Raw genomic sequence first — 21,001 nt, forward strand, 5'->3', positions numbered from 1 at the left:
TGGCGCGTGAATGCGTGGATCCCCGCGGCGAAGCGCACGGACCCACCGAGGCCGAAAGTTCTCCACCAAAAAGTTCTCTCGCGATGCGCCAGTCGACATCAACACCGAAGCAAGCCGAAGACTCGATATCGCGCCGCCATGGTCGCATCTGGAATCACTGGTCACACGCGGCCTTTCAAGCCCAAGAAGAGGGAGAATCTCCAGAAGAGGAAGCGCGACGATGTAGATGTGGAGAAGCTGGAGCAGGCCGTCCAGCAGCTGGTATGAACGCGCCGATATACACGAGACATGGAGCGCAATGAGCTGACTGTACATGCAGGACCCCAAGCATGGCAACTACAAAGACTTCACCGACCTCCCGCTTTCCGACCCGACCAAGCAAGGCCTCAAGTCGTCGCATTTCGCCGTTATGACCGACGTCCAAGCCAAAGCCATACCTTTAGCTCTGCAGGGACACGATATCCTCGGCGCTGCGAAAACTGGCAGCGGAAAGACACTCTCCTTCATCATTCCCGTCCTAGAGAATCTGTACCGCCTGCAACACATTGGCCCCGACGCCGGCTTGGGCGCTTTGATCCTATCCCCAACTCGAGAACTCGCCATCCAGATATTTGACGTCCTGCGCAAGATCGGACGACATGGACACATGTTTGCGGCGGGTCTGCTCATTGGAGGAAAGAGCTTACAGGACGAGAGGGAGGCTCTGACCAAGATGAACATAGTCGTCGCAACACCCGGTCGCATGCTGCAGCACTTGTCGCAAACGGCAGCCTTCAGTGTGGACGACCTGAAGATGCTGGTGCTGGACGAAGCGGATCGAATTCTTGACATGGGCTTCCAGCGCGACGTGGACGCAATTGTCGAATATCTTCCCAAGGAGAGACAGACGCTGCTCTTCTCGGCGACCCAATCAAAGAAGGTGTCCGACCTTGCGCGCTTGAGCCTTCAAGACCCGGAATACGTATCTGTACACGCCGAAGACAAGAGCGCAACTCCAAAGGGCCTCACGCAAAACTACATCGTCTGCCCCATCGAAGAGAAGCTGGACACCCTCTGGAGTTTCATACAAGCGAGCAAGAAGTCAAAGATTCTTTGCTTCTTCTCATCTGCAAAGACTGTCCGATTCGTCTACGAGTCTTTCCGTCATATGCAGCCCGGTATACCACTCCTTCACATCCACGGCCGTCAAAAGCAGGGAGCCCGACTTGACACCACCGCAAAATTCTCCGCCGCGAAACATTCCTGCCTATTTGCTACAGATGTCGCAGCCCGAGGACTGGATTTCCCAGCAGTCGACTTTGTAATCCAGGTCGATTGCCCCGACGATGTCGATACCTACATCCACCGCGTCGGTCGAACAGCACGGTACAACCGGGAGGGACGGGGAGTGCTATTCTTGGCACCAAGCGAAGAGGAGGGTATGCTGAAGCGTCTGGAGGCTAAGAGAGTACCCGTCGAGGTGATCAACGTGCGCCAGAAGAAGCGTCAGTCAATCAAGGACCAGCTACAGAACATGTGCTTCCAGGATCCAGCTCTGAAGTATCTCGGCCAAAAGGCCTTCATGACGCACGTCAAGTCGATATATCTACAGAAAGACAAGGAAGTCTTCAAGCTCAAAGAGTACAATCTGGAAGCATACGCCTCTAGCTTAGGTCTGCCAGGAGCGCCAAAGATCAAGTTCTTGAAGGACGACAACAGCAGACAGAAGAAGCAGGCATCGAGACAAATGATCGAGGTTTCGGACTCTTCGGATGCTGAAGAGACAGCCAAGGCAGACAAACCAGTGCGAACCAAGTACGACCGCATGTTCGAGCGCAAGAACCAGGATGTTTTGGGTGAACATTATCGGAAACTGGTCAGGGATGGGGATGACGAGGGCCCAGTGGACGAATTCAGTGGTTCTGGAGCGACTACCAACGCGGCCGACGACGACTTCATGGCCGTCAAACGACGAATTCCAGCGGAAGACGATGCCAGCGATGTTGACGCTGAGAAGGTTCCCGAAGTTCCGCCCGGTGGTCGCCTTGTTCACATTGCTGGTGCATCGCAACCCATCGTTGTCGACAGCAACCGCCGCGAGAAACTCTTACAATCCAAGAAGAAGCTCACCAAACTCATGGACAAGGGAAAGAAACTTGTCTACGACGACGACGGCAACCCGCACGAAATCTACGAACTCGAAGACGAAGAGCAATGGCGCGCCAAGGGTCTACCAGAAGAGCAACGCCAGAAGTTCATCGAAGCCACACGAGAAGTCGTTCAAGCCGCCGATGTCGAAGACAAAGCGACTGCGAAAGCGAAGAGGAAGGAGAAATTGCTCAAGCGCAAAGAAAGGGAAAGGGCTAAGCAAGCTGGTGAAGCTGGTGACGATAGTGACGATGCGGGTGTCGAGCTTCCCGATCCCGGTGAGGATCTTCTTGCAAACTTCAGGGCGGACGCGGAATACAGTGACGAGGAAGATGAAGAGCAAGAAGAGCAGCCGAAGAAGCAGAAGAAGTGGTTCCAGTCTGATTCTGAGGATGAGGAGAAGACTGAGAAGAGGAAGAAGAAGAAGGCCAAGGCGGCGCATAGAGTGGAGGAGCCGGAGACACTGGAGGATATGGAGGCGCTTGCTGCGGGCTTGCTGGACTAGCTGTCATGCATCGGCGTGTAGATGTTTTTATAATGCCATATGGTTATCAAGTTCTCACCAAAGCCTCGTTCCATGATTCCTACTACTTTCACAACTGTTACGACTCTGCAACCTTCAAAACTCAACTCTCACGACTATAAGACGTCCAACCGGTCGACCTATCCCTCAGCCCCGGACCGACGCTTGCTTACCGAGACTCTTACCCGGTCGTCAGCAGGGGTGGCTTACCATGCCGTTGGTATTGCCGGTATATAACCTCGCATGCACTGTATAGTGCTGGATCGGTAGGCTAAATACATATTCGTTGAGCCTCTTCCACCCGTCTCCCGGTTACAATACGAGGCTTTATATGACGTGTAGATGAAAACGCATTGGTGGGTTTCTATCTTGGGAATGCGGTGGTGCGAGGGAATATCTGGGAGTACAGCTCGTGTTCGGTGTAGGCGGTGGGTGTAAGAGTAGCATGGGATTATATACTATATACAGGCCTGCGTTCCTGGGTTTTCTTGTCTCTTCGACCGATGTAAGGCATCGGATACAAAGCAACATCTTATAACAGCCCCGTGTGGTGTTACTCTACTTCCACTCCGTCTCTTCTGCTATCCCAACGAACGTCCCTCACGATGCATCTTCCCACCCCGCTCCTCATCGCTTTATCCTCCCTCCTCCCCACCACAACCAGCACACCAATCCACCCCCGCGCCGCCCCCATCGGCACACCCCACAACATCTACCTAAGCACCTGCACAACCCGCTCCCTCCTCTCAGACTCCACCCTCTCCTCCGCCATCCTCTATACCGGCCCCGCCTCCAGCACCTCCCCCACCGACATCGGCACCGTCTCTTCTTCACGCGCGATCCAATGGGCTGGCTTCACACGGCGTGTCGATCTCGAATCTGGGGTGTTTGAATCCAAGATCAGTCAGAGTGCTGATACTTTTGCGAAGAGTGAGCTTGCAGGTGCGGCGTCGTTGAGTGGTACGGATGGGGGCAAGGAGGAGTTTGTGTGCTTTAGGGATGGGGTGAGTACGTTTCGGTTTGGAAGTGGGGTTGTGGGGGGTAGTGGGGAGACGACGGTTTGTGTGGCCGAGTTTTGGTGTGCGAGTGTGGGGGTTTAGACTGGGAGGGAGGAGGTGGTGCATGGAATTGGATTGGATCTTTGGACGTATATTGACATGTATTTTTGGAAGTACGGCTTATGGGAGACTTGGAAATTCTGCTTTGAACTTGCTAGGCGACTTGCTATCCTTCATGAGTAGCAGTAGTTAGCAACCCGCAAGTTCCGTCTATACCTTTGCCGTGTTATAACCTCCATGAAGCATTTAGGGGGTCTTGGTGTATACAAAAAAAAACTTCACCTCCAATTTTCAACGTTCACATCTAGGGCTGAGCGGACGGGAAGCCGTGGTCTCAAGATTCTATGGTCGTATGTGGAAGAAATGGCGAAAAAAATCGTCTCTATTGTCGGGTTTGGAGTTTCTGACGTGAGGATGGAGGACGGAAAGCAGTAGGTGGAAGGCTCGGATCAATGTGAAAAGCATACAGCGGTCACATGGAGTTTGTTTGAGTAGGTGAGACACCTGTACTCCCGCGTTGTCGTTCCATGACAAGAGGTGCAATGAGACATGCGGGTGCAGTGGAGATACCAGATGTTGGTAGCGCTGCAACAGCAAACATCCCGCAGAAAGAGTGTAGAACCGCATACTATGACGTACATGACAGATCTCGTCTAACCTGCCTCATCCAAAACATTTCAAAAATGTACATTCCCGAGATCCCATTGCCAACCACACCTGCGTATGCACCTCCGGTAATAGTCGCTTTGGCGTTCCAGCTCTCCACACCCGCGAGCGTAGATCATCAAGACAAACTACTCCACACCTAATTTCCCGTTCCTGAACCTGGCCTGGCTTCCTTCGCTCCGAAATAGCGTACCAGAGTACACTTACATGCAGCTCGGCTAAGACTGCCCATCGTAATTTCAACGTGTTTGACTTTCTGGGACCGAAGAATGTCACGAACCACGGTACGGAAGTGCAAACTTATGTCCGATCGCGGGTAAGTTCCTGGCTAGAGTTCTCGGGATATAGTCTCGCCGGCGGTTTCCTGCCTTCTAAGCGACGTCATGGTCGCGAACGTTACGGAGATTTTAGTTGGGGGTTGGTGTTTCAACTGTCTTGTAAGCCACGCTGAGGACATGACGATAGCGATTCAGGTACCACGTAGACGCATCTAAACGGCTAATGGCACAACGTGGCCTCACCCGTTTTCTTCATGTGATTTACAGCAATGAGCGAGAATGTGCACGACTCACTCGGTCAATCTCCGCGGTACCGTGCCACTTCCCTCAATTCCACTATCACAATCACAACCTTGGAACGCATGAAGGAGCAAAAAGCGGAGAAATTGCACCGAAGCAAAACAAACATAGCCTGTCCTACTTGCACGAAGGCTTCGATGCGAAGGAAAAGCAAGCGGGTACAGCTGCGGAGCTGGAAGAAGCAGTGTTAAGTACTTAGCCCAAGTGTCTGCAGCCGACCATATGCGGGTAGCGGGTACCTCATCCTCCCTCTATGCTTCATCTACATTCCTTTTGCTTGTAGACAACTGCTTTTCTCCTCCCGCGGCTGCAGTGTTATGCAATGCACAAAGAATTCTCCATCACTCACTAATGCATGCAGCGACTGCACGAAATGATCACTCCCGAGGTCCTGCATTCCAACGTTTTCCCCACTATCTCACACAGCATCCAGCATCCACCCTCCTCTTACTCCATCGCTTCGGCGCATTTCCCTACCATATCGACACGTTCGGCCCGTCACGAAGTAACGGCATCACCCACCCTCCAAAAGTTTGGTCCGTTGAGTAATGCCTCTTCAAAACCACAGTCAACGTCCGCGGGTAAGGAAAATTAGCCCACATCGCTCGCGCCATGCAGGGGCTCAGGGGCTGGCTGGTGCGGCGCAGCTCGGAAGAAGGCGCCAAAAGGAACGACGGGAAAAAGGAAAATAGGGAAGTAGAAAAAGGGAAACGACATAACGATAACGTCACGGGTTTATGCGAACGGTTAGTAGCGAGGTAGAGGGGGTGTGGGTTACTGCTAGGGACGGTTCCGCGGAGGGAGGAAGGTTGCGCGAAGGGGATTGCCGGGTCTTTGGATCGTGGGTTGGAATGTGGCTGGGCGTGTGGGAACGAGATGAGCATGACGAATGCGGATGTTGATGTAGAGAGTGTAGTTGTTTGGTTAATCGTCAAGATTAGACTGCACGGAAGTGAACGAAGCCCAAGAGGTGTGAACTCATGCCGAAGCATATTGATTCCATTTGCAAGTCTGCATAGCTGCATTCTTCTAGACTTAATGGGGTGTTAATACACCCAGTCCCTATGATTCATTATTCCATTACTCCAGCTGACTCCCGTCAGACAAGACATATCCAAAGATACAGAAACCACCATGCCCTCCCAGCCTTCGAACAAATGAGAAAAACATAGAGTAGTAAAGGAAAAACAATGTACTACGCTGAGCAAAACGACGTTTCGTGATATCCAGTCCTCCGTAAATACAAAGGAATCCGGGGTGTGAGATCAAGTAAACGCTTTTAACTCCTTTGGTGGCAACGCCCTGCGCCAATTCGTGATAGTATCCAAGATTGTGTGCCGTATTAAGATTATGCCTCCATGTGTGCCCATGAATTGAGAGAGTGAAAGAAATAAAGTGGAAAAGAGTATGCCGTATCGCCATAACAGACTGGCAAAGAATAAAAAACGCATCGACGAAAAGTCCGGGTATAGTCAAGAAGCGAAGGTCAACGTTGCGATAAGCATGCTATCAGGATTGAAGCTACTACCCTCTAAAGTCCCCTGGTCCCTGGTTGGCGAAGATGTAGCTCTTGGGCTGGGGTTCGGTCGTTCGCCGTATGAGGTTTCCATGCGGGTCCGTGCCTTGAGGTGGTGTGTACTGGTGTACGAGGAAGTCGGGCATGGCGGAGACTTGGGGCGCGAAGGGAACGTTGTGATGGATGCCACTCAATGACATGTCCTTGTAGTCGTCATACATGTTTCCGCCCTGCATGTACTGGACATTGCTGTCATCGCCTTGGGTCTGAGCTGTGTCAGGTAGCGATGGTCGCCTGAAGTGCGAGGGCTTCGGTTGTTGAATCGTAAGATCAGTTGTGGAATGGAAAGCTGCACGCATCTGGGGTTGCTGCATGTATGATGTTCGAGGGAAGTGCTGCTGTGTCGCTGGTGCTGACTGCGGAGGTGTGTCGCGGTACAAAGCGTCGTTTACAAAGCGCGATTGCAAATCCATGGACGAAGATGGCGGTGAAGTGCTCTTCGCAATCACATTTCCAGATTGGTCGTTGGACCAGTTCGCGTGCATGCTCTCTGGGCTGTTGTGATCCGGCATCGCAGAATGCGGTCTTATCACAGCAGCACCACCCCAATAGTTACCGAAATCTTGTGGTGTCAGAGGAGTTGGTGGTGCTAGACTACCGCCTTGTCCAATTGTGGTGGTGCTCGAAGTCGAGAACGTTCGTGCGAACTTGGGCGACGCAGCAGCATCCGAGAAGCTCATAGCCATAGGTGAGCGTTGTGCTGAACCTGGCTGTGACTTTTGGACACGACCTCCAGCATTCGCAATTCCAGTTGATCGAATTCGGCGGATGACTTTGTCGTTGTTGCCTCCTGGTGATGGCATGGGGGCAGAATACGAGGCGCTCCTCATTGCGCTGGAGTTCAGGTTGACTGGACGTTTCTGTCTTCTCGCAGCGATGCTTGAATGCTGATCTGATTGTTGAAAGCCCTCCGGAGTACCATTTCGGATGTGGATCGCGTCCATGTTGTTGGCCAGGTTGCTGCTTGAAGAGTTTCTTCGGGCAAACGCGTCCTCGCGGAAGTGCAGTGGAATGTCGAGATCAGAGGGCGCAGCACTGAGCTTCCGTGCTTGTTCCGGTGAAGTGAGGATGGCGTGTGCAGACGAGTTTGGCTGTTGGTAGAAGTTCGACTGCGGGTACATTTGGTTTGAGCCATCTTGGGGCCAGAATGGAAGCGTCTGTTCGGAGGCTGATGCCTGAGCAAGACTGTATGGTGCGAATTGATCCTCTGGTTCTTCGACCTGCTTGGGCTGTGCCATTTGCGAGGGATCCTCTGTCCAGCCGGTGTAGACCGAGTTCAAAGAGGCGATGGAGGGAGGTGTAGGTCCATTTGGCGATTGCGTGGTGCCAGATGACTGGGTGCCATTGTATGGGGACGCGTCCGACGAGATGGATCCTGTACTTTGCTGAGCTTCTGCAGATGTAGAGTTGGTGGTGTTGGTCGCAGCAAGTGCCGAGTAGTCTACCTGGAAGTCGGCGAAGTTGTCGAATTCTGGGTGTGAAGGTGCGATGTCGCTGGGCATGGACGCGGGAACCGAAAAGGCGCCTAGGTCGCTAGAGTACGCATTGGGCAGCCCGTTGACACCGTTGTTATCGTAAGAGAAGTCTTGCTCTTGCGCATTAAGACCCATGCCACTGTTGTGCATGTAGGCACCGTTGGTCGCAGCCATGATTGAGTGCATGAGGTCGTTGGAGCGGTACGAGGCGGAACGGTCGGGCTCCGGGACTGCGTGGAGGGCGTTTTGCATGTCGTATTGTTGTTGCTGCTGCTGTTGATGCTGTTGGTGTTGGTGCTGGTGCGGGTGCTGCAGTATGAGCTGAGGGCCCAGGTCGAGGGCTGATGGACCTTCGCCCGTTTGCACAGGAAGCGTTGCAGGGCTGATGTCAGCGTTCGGATAGTAGTCCGGCTGCATGAGCATATGCGGATGTTGCTGCTCTTGCGGGTGCGCGTAGTGATTAGACATGACGGGCACGTGCTGGTGTCCGAACGGAAGGCTCATAGTCATGTTGTACTGGTTCATTAGCTTCTTGCGGTCCTGCTTGACTTTGGCCCTGCGGTTCTGGAACCAGTTCTGCAGTCGTGTTAGCGACGCACGGCATACATCATGACAGGACACTTGCGTTGATCTTGTCCAGTGGCACGCCGAGGCGCGTCGCGAACTCCTTCTTTACATTGGTACTGGGCTTGTGCTGCGCCAGAAAGTGCTGCTCGAGGATGTCGTGCTGGTCCTTGGTGAGGCGGGGTTTGACATCGCTGCCAGGCTGCTTGGGGGCAGAGGGTGCCGTCGTCGAGGCCCCGCTAGAATCCATGGCGGCGCGCACAGCGGCAATACAGGCAGAGCGGCTTCAGAGGGGCGCAGTGTCAAGGGCGACGAGGGCTGCAAGAAAGTCGTGGGCGTGGGCGCGTTCGGGTAGTGACAGGTGGGTGCAGCTGTGGACGGCGGAATCTGGGGCGCTGGTGATGGGCGATAATGCGTAGAGCACGGATGCACGGGATGCACCGAGACGGGTCGGCGCTGGGATAGATATGTGTCGAGGGAAGATGCCAGTAATGGTAGCGAGCGACGATTACGAAGGGGAGCGAAAACAACAGCAGTAGACTCTATATCTACAATAGAAAAACGAGGGTATTCAGCGCGACGGCGCGGTAGGGAAAGGCACGAAGCGAACGACGACGGAGAAGAAGAGCAGGAGGAGCGATCAGGTTGTTGGCTGCCCAGGTGCCGCTTGGTTGGTCGGAGGTGCTAACTTGCTAAGCCACTGAACCCCCCAGCATGCATTATGCTGCTCCGGCACAAAAATAGTTTCGTGACACTCGTCGTCTCCGCTCAGCACACCTGAGTCCTGGAGAAGACGCACCGGATGATTCGATCTTCTGTTTCTTGCACCTGCTCGCCCTCGTGCTCCGTGGAGGGCGGCCACACGCTCGCATACACATAGACTCACAGCACTGGCCGGCACGCCCAACCCCGGCGCGCAATCGTGAAGCGCGCCCAGGGGCACTCTCCTGCCTCACGCCAATTGGTCCGGCCGTGGAGCGAGCTGCGGCGGCGGCTGTGATCCGCCCTCGGGCGGGAGACATGTCCCACTGATTTGAAGGCGATGGATGGTGCTGCAGCTTGGGCCTTCCCCCGTTCGGAGAATATACATGAGCGTGTGAGAGTGCATGTTAATGCCAACGCAGCCTGCCTGCTCAACCACGTTCCACGTCAAATGTCTAGTCACCGTCGGCGCCGGCATGGCTTCAACGTGGGCAACGGGCTCGAGCGCTGCTTTGAGCTGATGGCGTCAACATTGCGCTCGCCGTCGTGCCGACATCCTGTGCCTCTCACGACTCGCCGAGTAGCTCTTTGTCAGTAACCGCTTCCGGTCCGAGTCGACCATTTGTGTGACGAGATGCCCCCCGGGCGCATGGCCAAGGGGCATATCGCGCCGCTGATCTGCTGGCTCGGAAGTCGGCGCACATGTTTTGGCAACATATCGACGGTTCCTGAGCGTACCTTGCAGCAAAGGGGCTTCCGTACCACCTGCGAAACTCAAATTGGCCCCAGCTTGTCCTACAAACTTCGTGTGTTGACTGACTTGGGCGACGGATAATCCCAGCCTAGCTCGGAAGACTCAGTGCGCCCCCAGCTGGGGGACCCGCTGGCCCAAACCAAAAAACCTCGTGCTGCAAGGGCGTCCCTATCATGCGCTGCACCCTGCCGACTATCAGACGTCCTCGCCAACCCGTCTGAACTTAGTCTTCTTTGCGAGTCTGCTACGCCAGCTTTCGTGTCGCACCACAGAGACGGCACGCCCAGCTGACGTCTTCGACTGCAGTAGCTTGTGGTGCCGTCGTCTTTCCAGAAAACAGTTCGATGGGGCGCAGACTGCTCGAAATGGAGTATTTCATGCGACGCGCTGCATTCCGTGATTCCCGTACAGGGAGGATGATACGGCGAGTCGAACAAGGCTAGCACTCCAAGCGACACTCCTGCATGCTGTTTAAGGGTCGCGAGGCTGTGCACGCATGAAGTAGATTTCAACCTCCAAACATTGTTGCTTCGCCGCACAATCGGTCTCCGACCTCATCTTCCATCCAATCTACTGCTTATCGTAAGCTTCAACCGTCTGACTGCAGCTCAGTCACCGATGTAAACTGAGCTTGCAGTAAACCTGAAAACGTCGAGTAAGCAGGCTCACGATCCTGGCAAAATACTGAATCGCCCACACAAAGACGAGTAAGGTAACAGTCGGTGTTGATTCTCTTCGCTTAGACTAAGGCATCTGCGATCTGTATGTCTCCTTGCCCTGTTGCTTTGTCCCATGATGTCAGCGTGACACTGCGCATGTCCTTGACAATGTAATCTGCGCCAGCTTCTATCAGCTGTTCTAGCGTATGTGTGGTGTAAAGTCCCACTACGACGAACCCTGCTGCCTTTCCAGACTTGACGCCTGCAGGCGCATCTTCGAAGACAATGATGGAAGATTTGTTTTCTTGGAGCCCCAGCTTCTTTGCACCCATCTGGTAGGGCGCCGGGTCTGGCTTGCCGTTGGGCACATCTTCTGCCGTTACGAGATTCTTGGGGTGCGCCAGCTTCATGACATCGAGCCAGCCTTGCACAAGAGGTCGCGTGCCTGAGGTAACAATAGACCATGGAACAAGGTGCTCTTCGAGCTTGTCCAACAGAGCTCGTGAACCGGGAATCTCAATGGCGTCTTGTCCGAATTCTTTCGGAATCAACCCCTCTGCTTGGGAGATATCTTATCTGTCAGATGCATGCTTTTGTCAAAATGAAGATATGGCACTTACACTCCTCATTTGCGAGCTTTGGCTCATAGATCCGAAGGACGTCGATCGACCTTCGACCATGTGATGAAGCGAGGATGACATTTGGATCGACACCTATCTCTTTCCCAATCCTGATACAGACATGTAAGCTTCGAGACGTGAACATCCTCGGCTGTTACTTACTTGTGCCAATGCTTCACAATGGCCTCTGTGGAATCGATGATAGTCCCACTACCTATATTAGCTGACTGGTAAGATGCTTTCAATGAGTATAACGCACTCCATATCAAAGAGCTGCAGGTGATGAGATATTAGTATCAGTTTGCGATGCAAGTAAGCGTGCTTCTTACCAAGCCATGGAAGGGTATTGTTTTGGCAGGTGCCGAGAAGGAAGGCTCCGATACAGTCATCGTTTGAAGTTAGAGATTCGTTGAGCTGGATCCCAATCAACAAGGTCAAGATGTCGCAATGATATAGTGAAGTACCCGAGCGGACTATTGTAGATGTACACCTGGTGGGAAAGAGAATACATTATCGCGCTAACTCGTTCCGGTATCGGATCCGACAACTGCCGATGATACAGCCAATCATGATGACGGCAACTAAAAGGTACTAGTCGCGACGCTGGAGACACAGCCGCGAAGCCTGGCCTGCATTTGCCGTTCCAGAAGATAGATAGAGGGTAAAGATGGATCTATCTCCATTTGTGTTGTTGGAGAGCGTGAGAGTTGAGTATGGCCAGGGCCGCGGGGGTGGGGCTAAAGCTAGCTAGGCGGACACAAGCGGCAGAACTTTTCACGTGCCGAACTTTTTCTGGATCGGCTAGAACTTTTCTGTAGACGATTGCGATAACATACACCACGCCAACAAGTCAATATGAAGGTCGGAAGTAAGGCTTCTCGCGGAATCCAGCCCCAATACAGTACTAACGATCACTTCAGAGCCAAAGTCGAAGCGCGTACCCGTGCGGTTAAGGCACAAGATCGAAAAGGCTTCAGCGGCGAAGCAGAAGAAGGCGAAGAAGCTAGCCAAGAAGGTACTGCCACCATGCGCAACTACAGCGCTCGTATCCTGACGTATATAGGACCCGACATGGCGCTCCAAGACCAAGAAGGAACCCGGCATTCCCAACCTGTTTCCCTACAAGGACAAGATTCTCGCAGAAGTGGAGGAGCAGCGCAGGAGGAAGGAAGAAGACAATGCGCGCCGACGCCAGCTAGCGAAGGAGCAACAACAGAAGGGCGCAACCGCTGAGGATGTCATGGAGGATGACGAAGAGTTTGAGCAATTCGATGCTGAAGGCGACGAACTACTTGCCGACGACAGCGAAGACGAGGACTCGATGCAGGTGGTAAGTCTAAGTGGCTAGTATACGATGCGCGACCGTACTGATAGGATGCAGGACAACAAGTTCAACCCTATGGCAGCTCTCTTAGCTTCCGCCAAAGCGCGCGCCGCAGAATTCGAGAAGAACGACGACCCAGACGCCATGGAAGACAGCGATGACGACGAGTCGGATGACGATGATACAGTCAAGGTCCGCAAAGATGCGTCAAGAAAACAGTTCGACAAGATATACAAGCAGGTTGTCGACGCCGCGGATGTTGTTCTGTACGTGCTCGATGCTCGCGACCCAATGGGAACACGATCGAAAGAGGTGGAGCAGGCAGTCATGGCAGCCGACCGTTCAAGCAAGCGCTTGATTTTCATCCTCAACAAGATCGACTTGGTTCCACCGCCGGTACTTCGCGCATGGTTGATTCATCTACGTCGCTCATTCCCTACTCTTCCTCTACGTGCGTCGAAATCTGCGCCCAACGCGCAAACCTTCGAGCACAAGGACCTCTCAATCAAGGGAACATCCGAGACACTATTCAAGGCTCTTAAGACCTTCGCTGAGTCCCGTCAGCTGAAGCGCGCAGTCCACGTAGGAATTATTGGATTTCCCAATGTCGGCAAATCATCCGTCATCAATGCCCTGACGTCGAGAGTAGGCGGCAAGGCCGCTGGATGTCCTACCGGTGCTGAGGCAGGAGTTACCACCAGTTTGCGCGAAGTCAAGATCGATAACAAATTGAAACTTATCGACTCGCCTGGTATCGTTTTCCCCAACACCGAAGGTTCCAAGGACAGCAAAGTACAACAGAAGGCGCGCCTGATTTTGCTAAACGCTGTTCCCCCGAAAGAGATTGACGACCCTGTTCCCGCTGTCAGTCTGCTCATTAAGAGACTGTCTTCCTCGGAGGAGCTTTTCTCGAAATTGATGGCAGTCTACGATCTACCTCCCTTACACGCTGTGGGCAACGACAGGACGACCGACTTCTTAGTTCAAGTAGCAAGGAAGAGAGGCCGTCTGGGCAAGGGCGGTGTACCCAACATGCACGCCGCGGCACAAACCGTCATCGTTGACTGGAGAGATGGTCGCATTCAAGGATGGACCAGCCCTCCCAAGTACACACCTGCCGAGCCTGATACTACCAAGACTGCACCAGCTACGAAGGGCGGACTCGTTGGCGATCAGAAGGAGATCGTCAAGGAATGGGCTGCAGAGTTCAAGCTTGATGGTCTATGGGGTGATGATTCAAATGATACGGCGGTACCAGAGGCTATGGAGGAGTAGGCAGCTTGTGTTGACCGTTATGGCGAAATGGCGTTCGTAAGGCTGTAGTGCTAGTGTACTTGACTCGCACATAGGAAAAAGTTCCGACTAGAAATCGGGCCTAACAATGATACATGTTCATGAAGACGATCTTACATTCCTGATCCTAGACATTTTAAAGCCTTCCGATGCAAGCCTTGCGATGAGCGTATGTGGATCGTGTACCGCTACTGACCGAATCAGTTTCTGCGATATCGGATCCGCATCGTACCATAGTACAAGCGAAAAAGTTCTCTCCAAGCTGCAACCCCACACCGATGGGAGTGTTCGGCGATATGTTCGCTCCCATAGGTAGGTTTCGCCGCCCCACACTTTGGGGAGAGAGCCGACGGAAACCGAGAGCTCCATCACGTCAAGCTTCATAGCTCAAGATACATAACGACGCGTTCCTTTAGATTTTTGGTCAATCAAAATTATCATCACACACACACAATGGGTTCTTCAAAGGGTCTCCAGCCTCTGCGCTCTGCTTCCAAGACTTTGAATGCGCTGCCCGCAGCCTATGCTGGCGCGCAGATCGCATCGAGACGGTATGCGGGGACGCTTGCAAACTTCAAGATTCCTACTATCAACAACGAGCCTAACGTAAGAGAAGAGACGATGTATATGTTCAAAATCAATATGCTGACTCAAAATTCTAGCAACATTACGCCAAAGGCTCGGTAGACCGCCAGAAGCTTCAAGATGCGGTTGCACGCATGAAGAAGCAAGGACCAGTACAAGTACCTCTTGCCGTAGGAGGAGAATACGTAGGCCTTCCACACGCACATACGAGTCTTGTGTCACTCTAACACCATCCAGATCAACAACTCCTCAATCCTCACCCAAAACAACCCCTCCTCCCACGCCGACGTTATCGCCAAATACTCCAATGCCAGCGCAGCCGATGTGAAGAAGGCCATAGACGCAGCCCTAGCTGCTAAGCCAGCATGGGAGGCACTTCCCTTCGCCGAACGCGCATCCGTGTTCCTGAAGGCGGCCGACCTCGTCGCCACAAAGTACCGATACGAGATCATGGCTGCGACCATGGTGGGACAGGGCAAGAACGCGTGGCAGGCCGAGATTGACTCAGCGGCTGAGCTGTGCGACTTCCTGAGGTTCAATGTCAAGTACGCGGAAGACACATACGGACACCAGCCCACACACAACTCGCCCGGAGTCTGGAAGTAAGTAAAGCATCTGGTTATAGCTCGGAAACGAGACTAACAGGTACAGCCGCGTTGAGTACCGACCTCTCGAGGGCTTCGTCTATGCCGTGTCACCATTCAACTTCACAGCCATCGGCGGTAACCTTCCTGCAGCCCCAGCTCTGATGGGTAACGTCGTTGTCTGGAAGCCATCCCCATCTGCGATTGCGTCGAACTGGCTTCTCTACCAGATTCTCATCGAAGCTGGCCTTCCACCAAACGTGATCCAGTGGGTGCCCGGTGATGCTGTGGAGGTAACCCAGGAAGTCCTGAACCACAAGCAATTCGCATCTCTGCACTACACCGGTAGCACAGCGGTATTCCGTCAACTATACGGAAAGATCGCGAACGGTGTGGCTGAGGGCAAGTACCAGAGCTACCCCAGGATCGTTGGTGAGACAGGAGGAAAGAACTTCCATCTCGTCCACAAAGATGCCGACATCCACAACGCAGCTATCCAGACCGTCCGCGGTGCATTCGAGTACCAAGGTCAAAAGTGCAGCGCCTGCTCCCGTCTATACGTACCAGAGTCCGCCTGGCCCGAGTTCAAGGAGATCCTCGTCCGCGAAGTCGAAGCCCTGAAAATCGGCGAGCCCACCGACTTCTCCAACTTCATCGGCCCCGTCATCCACGAGGCATCCTTCAAGAAGCTGTCCGGCGTCATCGACGAAGCCAAGAACGACAGCGAACTCGAACTCGTCGTGGGCGGCAAGTACGACAGCAGCAAGGGCTACTACATCCACCCGACCATCTACCGTACCAAGAACCCCAACCACCCCCTTCTATCCCGCGAACTCTTCGGCCCCGTCCTTGTAGCATACGTCTACGACGACGCTGCGCCCAACGCCTTCGCCAACATCATCAAGCAGATCGACGACACATCCGAGTACGCGTTGACGGGCGCTGTCTTCGCAAAGGACAGGGAGACTATCAAGTACGCGTCGGAGAAGCTGAGGGACGCGGCGGGTAACTTCTACATCAACTGCAAGTGCACGGGTGCAGTTGTTGGACAACAGCCTTTCGGTGGATCAAGGGCTAGTGGAACGAACGACAAGGCTGGTAGTGCGAACTTGCTGGCGAGGTTCGTCAATATGAGGGCGATTAAAGAGGAGTTTATGCCTACGGAGAAGGTTACGTACCCTAGCAACGAGGTTTAAGTTGGATTACGCAGCCTCGATTGATGGAGAAAAGCATCGCATGTTCAGCTAGCATTGGCGTTGGCGTTGGATTGGATACAAACGATTTATGATAAAAGGGAAAGATTTGTATGGAATAAGAATGACAGAAGTCATGTATCAAAACTTGTGTTACAAGTCTACATGGATGAATCTGGCATGTGACATCTGGAAAGACGTCTGTACAGCACAAAGCAAGGCTCGTCGCAGATAAACCCTCACTCTTTTGATTCGTGTGAAAGCAATACAAAGCTTCAAACATATCGTCAAGTCACATCAACCATCTCAATCCCCACTCCTACGTGCGCACAGGTGTGGTGAGTTCAAGAGCGCAGGACGAAACAGCCGGTCTGCAACATTCTACGAGGAAAACACCCCTAATACGGTGTACAACTGCCTCTAGTGGCGTTGCAAAAGCCTGATATATTACAAATGCAGATGCTGATGCACATTTCGGAATGTCCATCAATGTGCCTACTGGATAAAGTTGGTCTACCTTTTCTGTGGCTTGAACTTGGCGAAATTGCGGATACTAGACAGCTGCCTTAAGCTTCAGCGACTAGAGCATTTCATTGGAAGAAGACGTTGAATAGATGCGCTGTAGCCTGCATTGGTATTAAACTGAATGTTGACAAAAGCTTGATGCAATGTAGGTGGCTATCCGAGTTTCTTCATGAATGGAGTGAGCGCCTCTGTTTAGAAACGCAACTCAAACCCTCACACGACTTATCCAAAGCAACAACATGTACTGTACATGTACCTCGGCAACAACAACACAGAAAACGTTGAGAGATGGGTCCAATCTCACGACGCGGCTCAACGCACCTTCTAGAACCTGCATGAGTCGTGATACCGACCCACCAGCTATCGGGAGCCCCGTTCGTTTCTAAGCGAACCTTGCAACCTTATTTTGGAGCCGCAATGCACGGGGGCGTTCGAGCAATTTCCAGAAGATAGGGTGAAGATACGGCCGTTGGGATCGTGATTTGCATTGTCGGGTCTGCTTGGAAAATGCGTTTTTGTGTGATGTGAAGGTATCCAACAAATGGGTCTTGTGATCTTCATGGTGACGGGATTGTGATGCGATTATACCCCGAATTCCGGGTCGGAATCGGGACAGCACATCTTGGTCCGAACCAGCGACCAGGGTGGAGCGGAGCGGATTGTGCTGAGGAATCAATGCCGCATCTTATCTATCGTGCGAGGTACCGTTTCGGTGTCATGTAGCGAGTGTGAGACGAGATGAGCCTCGTATGCATACATGCTTAGTGAAGACTGCACTGTTGAATCACCTCGGTCGTGGTGATGGAGTTAAGCAACTCTTCACGATGAATCAGCTTCAATCATCAGTAAGCATCTCCATATCCATGGAAACAAACACGCGTACGCCCCTCTTTTCAGATTCGTATCTTGGAGGAGAGGAGAATTTAGACGCCGACGCCGACTCTCCGCCCACCATCCGCACGTTAACTCCAGACAGCGGAAACAGCACGAAAATCTCGAGCTTCTAAAAGTAAATCCTGGAACACCCACAGGGTAACCTCGGCAGCTCGGTACATTCTCATTCGAGATCGAAAACCCTTGTCAGAGCCTTATGACGCACTGTCCGCGATCTGCAACATGCATAGCGGCACCTTTTCCCAGCGCCGCCATCCCTGCCGTGTTCGGCGCCTGCTCTGCGTTCCGCTGCTGTGATTGGCTCCGCGGGCCAAGCCTTCGAATGACGTGGCTGCTTCGAGCCTAGCGCGACGCTTCGGCCGAGCAGACCTGAGATTTTTGATCATGGTGTCATCGCCTCATGGATCGCACGTTGCAAGCGGATTTCTGGAGCGGTGCGCGCGAGTCGGGAATGGGGACGCATCCAGATGGTTGGGCAGTCGCCCGGTTTGTTTTGTCCTGGTTACGCATTTGCTAGTGGCTTCTCTTACCGCTGCATCGCATGACTTGTGCGCGCTGCCCGCCGTGTGTGTGGTTCTTTATATGTAGCGTCTCCCGCGGTGATCTCCCTGCTTTCCTACTCCGAGGTTACTTTTCGTCTATTTTATTCCCTTAGATATCCTTTTAATATACCTGGGCTTTGTCCCTACGTCGCTTCCGTTTTACCCTTTCGACAAATATCATCCATCAATCTACGACACCGACACTTCGAATCAAAAGCATTATCACAATGGAGAAGGACCAACAGGTCGCCGACCGCTCTGCGGCGAACAGCAGTAGCGGAAGCAACATGGACGTCGAGTCTGGAAGAGAAGGCATCTCGCATTGGAAGATGATCACGGATCAGGGTGTCGTGACCAAGGAGATCATCAACTACGACTATGAGGGCGAGGGAACAGAAGAGGATCCCTACGTTGTGGAGTGGATCGACAACGACCCCAGGAATCCAATGACCTGGCCCAAGACGAAGAAGTGGATCATGGCCATTGCGGTCGCCAACTCGGTTCTCGTCGTATCATTCTGTTCATCGGCTTTCTCTGGAGGTATGTATTGCGCGAACCGATAGGATATGGAACAACATCTGACATCTGCTAGGCATTCAACAAATCATGGCTGAGTTCAGCGTTAGCCAGGAAATCGTCACACTCGGTGTATCGCTCTTCGTTCTCGGATTCGCCCTTGGACCTCTGCTATGGGCTCCCTTCTCGGAATTGTACGGTCGCCAAATCGTCTTCGTCGGAACATACACTGCTTTCATGGCTTTCAACGCTGGTGCCGCCGGTGCGCCCACCATCTACGGCCTGCTCATCCTCCGATTCTTCGCTGCCGCTTTCGGTTCCAGTCCACTTACCAACGCTGGAGGTGTCATTGCCGATCTCTTCTCCGCAAATGAGCGCGGACTGGCCATGTCAATCTTCTCCGCTGCGCCGTTTATGGGTCCCGTTCTCGGTCCGATTATTGGTGGCTTCTTGGGCATGACGGAAGGATGGAGATGGGTTAATGGTCTCATGGCTATCTGGGCTGGTGTCATTCTCGTCGTCACCTCCTTCCTCGTCCCTGAGACATACGCTCCGGTCCTGCTCAGGAAACGTGCTGAGAAGCTCTCGAAGCTGTCTGGAAAGGTCTACCGATCCCGCACTGATATTGACCAAGGCAAGGTTTCGCTTGGAGAGGCTTTCGCAACTGGTCTCAAGCGTCCCTGGATCCTGCTCTTCTGCGAGCCCATCGTTCTGCTCCTTTCTCTCTATCACGCCATCATCTACGGTATCCTTTACATGCTCTTCGGCGCTTTCCCCATTGTCTACCGTATCGGCCGTGGTTGGAATGAGGGTATCAGTGGTCTGCCTTTCGTCGCCGTCGCTATCGGAGTCTTGCTCGCTATCACATACGTCATTACGGTCGACAACAAGATGTACATGAAGAAGGTCAACGAGTCCGGCCGCGGATTCGCAGCTCCTGAGGCACGTCTTCCCATGTGCATCATCGGCGGTATCGCACTCCCCATTGGTCTGTTCTGGTTCGCCTGGACCAACTCGCCTGATCTGCCATGGGCCGCCAGTGTTGTCGCTTCCATTCCATTCGGCTTCGGCATGGTGCTCATCTTCCTGTCCATCATGAACTACCTCATCGACTCGTACACCATCTTCGCTGCATCCGTCCTGGCCGGTAACGGTATCATCCGTTCAATCTTCGGTGCTGCTTTCCCTCTGTTCACCTCGCAGATGTACAAGGGCCTCGGTATCCACTGGGCCTCATCCGTACCTGCCTTTCTCGCTGTCGCCTGTCTCCCGCTCCCCTTCCTCTTCTACAAGTACGGCAAGACCATCCGCGAAAAGTGCAAGTACGCCGCACAATCCGAGGCCTTCATGGAGCGCATTCGCAACCAACAAGCCGCAAAGGCGGCACGACAAGCCCAAGGTGTCGAATCAGAGGACACCTCGCGCGCCAACACTCTCACACCCCAAGAGGAAGTTGAGGAGGAGGCACACGAGGAAGAGTCCGCACCCAAGTTCGAGGAGATGAAGACTGAGAAGGAGACCGATGGCGAGGGTCTCAAGAAGGTTCAGACTGGTCGCTCAACGAGAAGTCGGAGAACAGTCAGGGATCTCGACTTCAACCCCAATCCGTTCGATATCGACCGCGTCAACACAAGGGAAAGCTTTGTTACCAGGCCGAGAACGAATAGCCGGGCGAGTAGCAGGAAGTAGATGTTTGTGTTTTGTTGTAGCGTTTTTACGGTCGAAAAGATGAATGTTGCATTTGACGCATGGCATCAGCATTGTATACCCCTCTCCTATTATCATTAGTTAATACAAGATCAACGATATTCTGAATATGCTCCTTTGCTTCTTTCTCGTGGTTCTACTTACATGTGTAGTGGTGGCACGAGGATAGTCGGATTTGTCTCATCCTGCCAATATGTTTGATCAAGTACTACATATAAATGTAGAAGTACACATTGTCGTGCTACCTGTCAAAACGTGGCACTGTGTATGCTGCAACACAGCTCCTGTCATTCCCTCATTGGGATAGTGAGATCGCCCTTGCATGGTTCATCCTCGGCGATCATCATCAGCCGCGGCCAAGGCATGCAAGTGTCGTATCAGAAACCGTCCGCACAGCACTCTTCTAGACACGTAACACGTTGCGCAATATGCAATCGCATCGGCCCTTCCCCCGCGCATCTCGCCCATCGCATCTGGCCATGGAAAGCGTCTATGTATATTCCCTTAGCTTCTAGCCGCCTTCCTTGAGCGCGCAT

General features: G+C 53.1%; 6 protein-coding genes across 6 annotated transcripts; 4 read left to right on the forward strand and 2 right to left on the reverse strand.

Annotated features, from left to right (window-relative positions):
* Positions 1-138: 138 nt before the first annotated feature.
* DBP4 (ATP-dependent RNA helicase dbp4) lies at positions 139-2,632 on the forward strand (the record flags this gene model as incomplete). Its single annotated transcript, XM_049396847.1, has 2 exons — positions 139-261; positions 320-2,632. The coding sequence occupies 2 exons, from the start codon at positions 139-141 to the stop codon at positions 2,630-2,632; spliced, it is 2,436 nt and encodes an 811-aa protein (XP_049257189.1).
* Positions 2,633-6,476: 3,844 nt separating this feature from the next.
* Positions 6,477-8,817, reverse strand: J4E88_003195 (uncharacterized protein; the record flags this gene model as incomplete). The annotated part of the gene is made up of 2 exons (XM_049396848.1): positions 6,477-8,579; positions 8,629-8,817. 2 exons carry the CDS (start codon positions 8,815-8,817, stop codon positions 6,477-6,479), a joined length of 2,292 nt encoding a protein of 763 aa, XP_049257190.1.
* A 1,945-nt stretch (positions 8,818-10,762) lies between these two features.
* J4E88_003196 (uncharacterized protein) lies at positions 10,763-11,691 on the reverse strand (the record flags this gene model as incomplete). The annotated part of the gene is made up of 5 exons (XM_049396849.1): positions 10,763-11,253; positions 11,303-11,412; positions 11,465-11,512; positions 11,562-11,575; positions 11,632-11,691. 5 exons carry the CDS (start codon positions 11,689-11,691, stop codon positions 10,763-10,765), a joined length of 723 nt encoding a protein of 240 aa, XP_049257191.1.
* A 466-nt stretch (positions 11,692-12,157) lies between these two features.
* On the forward strand, positions 12,158-13,901 carry J4E88_003197 (uncharacterized protein; the record flags this gene model as incomplete). The annotated part of the gene is made up of 4 exons (XM_049396850.1): positions 12,158-12,170; positions 12,223-12,317; positions 12,366-12,632; positions 12,684-13,901. 4 exons carry the CDS (start codon positions 12,158-12,160, stop codon positions 13,899-13,901), a joined length of 1,593 nt encoding a protein of 530 aa, XP_049257192.1.
* A 471-nt stretch (positions 13,902-14,372) lies between these two features.
* Positions 14,373-16,284, forward strand: J4E88_003198 (uncharacterized protein; the record flags this gene model as incomplete). Its single annotated transcript, XM_049396851.1, has 4 exons — positions 14,373-14,525; positions 14,582-14,689; positions 14,742-15,106; positions 15,156-16,284. 4 exons carry the CDS (start codon positions 14,373-14,375, stop codon positions 16,282-16,284), a joined length of 1,755 nt encoding a protein of 584 aa, XP_049257193.1.
* A 2,185-nt stretch (positions 16,285-18,469) lies between these two features.
* J4E88_003199 (uncharacterized protein) lies at positions 18,470-20,447 on the forward strand (the record flags this gene model as incomplete). The annotated part of the gene is made up of 2 exons (XM_049396852.1): positions 18,470-18,782; positions 18,835-20,447. 2 exons carry the CDS (start codon positions 18,470-18,472, stop codon positions 20,445-20,447), a joined length of 1,926 nt encoding a protein of 641 aa, XP_049257194.1.
* Positions 20,448-21,001: the final 554 nt, after the last annotated feature.

This window comes from Alternaria novae-zelandiae (assembly GCF_023758075.1).
Source record: "Alternaria novae-zelandiae strain BMP 2774 chromosome Unknown scaffold_5, whole genome shotgun sequence".
NCBI classification, from domain to species: Eukaryota; Fungi; Ascomycota; class Dothideomycetes; order Pleosporales; family Pleosporaceae; genus Alternaria; species Alternaria novae-zelandiae.